The sequence below is a fragment of the Lactuca virosa genome, chromosome 4 (genome assembly GCF_052849685.1).
Source record: "Lactuca virosa cultivar CGN04683 chromosome 4, Lactuca_virosa_CGN04683_v6, whole genome shotgun sequence".
Lineage (NCBI taxonomy): Eukaryota > Viridiplantae > Streptophyta > Magnoliopsida > Asterales > Asteraceae > Lactuca > Lactuca virosa.
In genome coordinates this window covers 437,838,001-437,843,459 of record NC_136429.1, presented here as the reverse complement: position 1 = coordinate 437,843,459, position 5,459 = coordinate 437,838,001, and the positions used below count along the sequence as shown (strand labels likewise).

General features: G+C 32.9%; 1 protein-coding gene across 2 annotated transcripts; it reads left to right on the top strand.

Annotated features, from left to right (window-relative positions):
- The first annotated feature begins 1,839 nt into the window (after positions 1-1,839).
- LOC145109063 (protein RMD5 homolog) lies at positions 1,840-4,441 on the top strand. 2 transcript variants are annotated; one of them, XM_079046173.1, is made up of 3 exons: positions 1,840-1,962; positions 2,643-2,709; positions 3,060-4,441. In XM_079046173.1, exon 3 carries the CDS (start codon positions 3,108-3,110, stop codon positions 4,251-4,253), a length of 1,146 nt encoding a protein of 381 aa, XP_078902299.1. In that variant the 5' UTR covers positions 1,840-1,962; positions 2,643-2,709; positions 3,060-3,107; the 3' UTR covers positions 4,254-4,441. The 2 variants fall into 2 exon arrangements, with proteins under 2 accessions (XP_078902299.1, XP_078902300.1); XM_079046174.1 differs by having other exon boundaries at positions 1,876-1,962; positions 2,635-2,709.
- The last annotated feature ends 1,018 nt before the right edge of the window (positions 4,442-5,459 follow it).

The following is a 5,459-nucleotide window of genomic DNA, read 5'->3' as shown; positions in this document are numbered from 1 at the left end:
TGTATAATAATCCAATAAAAAGAATTAATCCATTAAAAGGAAACAAAAAAAGAATTATTTAAAAGAAATTAATAATTTAATAAAATAATATTAATTAATACATAAATATTATTTATTAATATATAATAATCCAATAAAAAAATTAAAAAAATTATTTAAAAAAATTAATAATACAAGAAAGAAAGAGTTTGGGGTACAATTGTCTTTCCAGCCTATTCAGCCAGAAAGATATGATTTTAAGACTTTATGGGAAAGACATATCTTACCGGGAAATACCCATTTATTGTGCATATCAAACAATCTTTTCAGTCTATTTAGTCAGAAAGATCTGTTTGAACCTGGAAATATATCTATCAAACGGGACCTAAGTTTTTTGCTTAAATCGAGTTTTTTTTTTTGGTTAAAATCTAAAAACTAAAAGCTTCTAAACATTTTGTTTGATAATTTGAACTTTTAGATGTTATTTTAAATAAATAAAAAACTCATACTTTAAAAACAATTTCAAATAAGGTTTACCAAAATGCTCCTACAAAATTTACACAATTAACCTTCAAATAAAGGCACACACACGTTATCTTAGAAACCCAAATAACGAATTTGTGTTTCTTTACACCTTAGTACTCACTTGAATGGCTAACCGAGTAATCCACACATAAGTTTTAGCCTACAAACCAAGAATAAAACCCATACCAATTGAAGTGGCTAGTTAATTATGTACTTTATTATGTACTCCTATATATTTATTAATGTGACAGTAACTATACTATTGTATAATAGCTGGAAGTTAAGAGCAACGTTAACTTTAAGATACATATAATAATTAAATTTATTTATTTATTTATTGTATATTTAACAGTTATAGTTATGATGTTATTAATAGACTTTATATGTTGTATATATATATGGCTTTTGATTTGATTTTTTAATGGAATATAGTTATCGAAAATTTATCAATATTTTTAGATCTTTCATACTTACGCTTTAATTTTAGTTTTCACACAAGATATCATGTAAGTTTATATATTTCAAAAAATTTCAGTTATTTTTGCTGAAAACTCATGTACAAATAAAAATTACAGTTTGAAGTTAGTTTTGTCAAACACATCTAAAAAATAAAATAAATGTTATCCTAAGGTAGAGTTGAACATTGAAAACATGAATTTTAGATCAAGACCGGATAGTAGGACCTGGCAAATCATCGTCTAGGACCGAGCAATCCAAGTCTAATCTAGGACTAATCAATCTTTGACAATCCTTATTTTCATGCACATGCCACTCTTTAAGGTCTTAAGTCGGACAATGTTTAGGTTATTATCCTTCAACTCAACGGCTAGTTTGATTTCAATGATCGTAAGTCGGTCAAAACCGGTCCCATCAAGTCCCTAAAAAAATACATAGTTCAACGTCAAGCAAAATTGTCTATAATTTTAATTCAAACACATCACCATCAAAACAAAACACAAATATCGAGACTCTAAATTGTTTAATGCAACAAGCTCATAATTGCTTAGTATTCAAAATTCACTCTCATCCTCATCTTTAACAAGAACATGATCACTTATGTCAAACCGAGTTTTTGTAAAGGTTGTAGGTCAAACGGTTCAACAAGTTTTTATGTTAAAACTGATTGTTTCAATTCATTTCATACATAGACAAAAATCCATTTTTAATTGGAATTTTATCTTTACGGTTTACAGTCCAACCGATTCAACCGATATTGACACGCTTTTTTAAGACATTGCCTAGGAGGCGGTGATTGCTTTCTTATCGTAGTGAAACATACAAGGCCTAAAAAGTTAAAGTAATAAAAAACCAGGATAAGTTTTAAAGATAAAAAAAATCAAAGCCCTATTTAAGCAATTTCACAAAAATCTCTTCATCATAAAGCCTTCAGTTCGCAAATTTCCCCAATTTTATACGCAAATCGCCTGTCCAGAAACTCCATCGGAGTCCTTGTCCCTGGTAAGATACTAAGCTTCCCTGCATCTATCTACGTATATTTTCTAAATATGTTTATCATTGTTTCGATTTTTTTTTTCTAATACGATTCCTCCCTTCCATGTCTCGATCTGGAACTTTCATGATTCTTTTTTTTCGTACAATTAGTGTTGAATCTATGAAGAAATTGATAACCCGATTAGAAATCAGAAGGCTTGACTGAATTATTAGATAATCGTTGGTTGCTTAACGATGTTAATTTACTTGCATTTAGTGTTTCTAGTTATCGGTGATTATCATCGGTGATTAAAGTTACTCTTCTCAATAAAGATAAACTTTCTGCAAATAAAATGAAGATTTGTTTTTTAAATGTCTTGTGAATTCGTATTATATAAAAAAGATAGACATAATATAACCTTGGATTTAGAGATTGAAACCTAATGCTGGTATATAATGTTTTTTCTGTTTAATTCGTTCTTTCTTTCTAGAATATGTTGATTCTAAAGACTAATACTATATATAATATGTATTATTGGATGTGTATTTATCAACTTTTCTATTAGAATAGACGTGAACTTAGTAGATTCATTCACTCTAGATTCAAAAGCAGTTAAATACTAGCTCTTTTTTTGTATTTGTAAGCTTTTCATCATATTATATATGTTATCTTCTTTCAAATTATCTTAATCTCAATAGCTTTACAGACAACAAATCATATCACAGAAGACTATAGCACTCAAATTCCTTCAACAATTATATCAAGATCATCAGGTAATTACATCCTTCTCTCTTCTATATGTTATTTACCATGCTTTGTTCATAGTTTCATTTTATTCATAAACAGTGACTTCTCATAATCAATATGACGGAATTGAATAACACACCTTGGTTTCCATATCTCTTTGATCTGTTTTTTGGATTCCGGTGGAATCTGATGGAACTGGAATTGGCGATTCCATTCCATGGCATGTTTGGTTTCCAAAATGAATGGAATTCAATTCTGAGTTCCATACTTCATGGATTGCACCAGGAATTCAATTTCATTCTTCCTTTTTCATCAGAAAACCAAAATTACCTTTTTACCCTTCCATTTGTATTTTATTATTTTTATGCTGTTACAGGTACACTTAATAACATTTCCTAAACTACAAGTAGCTACAATTTTCATCATGGAGCTAAATTCAATCAAAGACGCATTCGATCGCGTTACAAAAAAGCAAAAACTCTCAACCTCCAAATCCCAAGAAACAATCCAACAAATCACCCAAGAAATCAACCACGCGATATCACAAATCCAATCAACCACTCCATCCACCAAATCAATCCTCAATGAACTCCAATCAAAACTAAAACAAATCGCTCCACTCACTCAACTCGAATCCACACAAAAAGACCTCAACATCGCTTTCAGCAAATACACAAAACTCCTCGAAAAACAATTCAACCCCGACATCTCCAAATCCTACCGCCACGTCGACTTCGACCTCCACACTGTCAACCAAATCATCGCCGCTCATTTATACCGCGAAGGACTGTTCGAAATCGGCGATTGTTTCATAACCGAATCAAACGAGAAAACCCTAACCGACAGAAAAACTCACTTCCACGAAATGTATAAGATCCTTGATTCCATGAAAACGCGTGACCTCGTTCCTGCTTTATGCTGGGCCACCAATAATCATGAAACACTGCTAAAAAACGGATCCGACATCGAACTAAAACTCCACCGTCTCCAATTCATGGAGATTCTCCAGAGCGGACGGCGCGACGCCGCGTTGAAATACGCGCGGTCGCACTTCGCGCCGTTCGCAGAGCGCCACCTCCCAGAGATTCAAAAGCTAATGGCGTGTCTTCTCTGGGTGGGGAAGCTCGAATCCTCGCCGTACTCCGAGTTTCTCTCGCCATCGCACTGGGCGAAACTCGGAGACGAATTAGCGTTACAGTACTGTAACCTAATCGGCGAGTCGCACCACTGTCCGCTGAGCGCGACAGTGGCTGCAGGCGTTCAGGGTTTACCGACGCTTTTGAAATTGATGAATGTGATGACGGGGAAGAAGCAGGAGTGGCAGACGATGAAGCAGTTGCCGGTGCCGGTGGATTTAGATCAAGAGTTTCAATTTCACTCGATATTTGTGTGTCCCGTGAGTAGGGATCAAGCGGGGGAGGATAATCCTCCGATGTTGATGTCTTGTGGGCATGTGCTTTGTAGACAGTCGATTACTAAGTTGTCGAAGAATAATAGTACGCGGCCTTTTAAGTGCCCGTACTGCCCGACCGAGGTGGAGGTCGGGCAGTGTAAGCAGTTGTACTTTTAGCGTGCATTAGGAGTTGTACGTTTGTGGTGGTGAGGTGGTATATGTCTATCTGTCTTCTCGCACATTTCCTTTGGTTCTTTGAATTATGTGTTTGTGGGATGTTATTGGACTGGTGAAGCTGTAGAAAACTGTTGGTATGGTGGTGTACTTTTTATTTATTTATTTAAATTGCATCATGTGAATAGAAATTCTTTCCATTTGTGGTAAAAAATGTGGATCTAATCTGGTTTTAGAAAAATAATGTTGTAATAACATGTATAATGGTTTCAGGTAGAATTTCTTTCAACTTCACAATTTATTAGGACTGCGTTTTGAGACTTTGACAAGAGTAAACCATTAGACCACAAGACATCTCAGTAGTAATTTAGAATGTAAAGTTTTGGAAATAATGCGAATATAAATAGATTATTGTATTGTTAATTATACACGAAACAATGAGGTCATACATTAAGAGTTAATAAAGATCCAGAATATGAGATAAATTTTTTTATTTATCAATTATAGTAAATAAAAAGAATTTGGTTTATTTATTATTTTTATATCAAAGAAATTACATAAAGTGTTTTATTTAAGTTGTAATGGTTTGCTGTTCTTGCTTTTGTTATATTGAATTGTTATGAAAGATCCAGAATATGAGATAAACTTTGTTATTTATCAATTATAGTAAATAAAAAAATTTGGTTTATTTGTTATTTTTTATATCAAAGAAATTACATAAAGTGGTTTATTTACATTGTAATGGTTTGTGTTTGGCTGTTTTTGGTTTCGTTATATTAAATGGTAATGGTTTGGCTTAATGTGTTTGGCAGAATGTTTGTAGTAGTATCGGGTTGTAATTATTGTACCTTAGCATGCATTATTAACATAGTTGTATTTAACACACAACTATTGTATATTCGGTCCAGTCCATATACAATTTAATGATCGTATATATTTTTAGGAATGAAAATCAATATGATTACGAGAAAATATGTCTAATTTCATGATACTAGAGTTGTAATTGGTTCTACATATTCTCTCTCCCATAAGTCTGTAACCAATCATCCCGATGAGAAAAGAAACCCCCAAAAAGCTTTTGGAATAACGAATATCAAAGTGTACGTTCCAATCACACTAGATTTAGGCGAGTACAACTTTAAATGTGATGCTTGGTGTGAGATCTTTGAAACACACTGCATGCGTTTCAATGTATTGGATCACCTTACC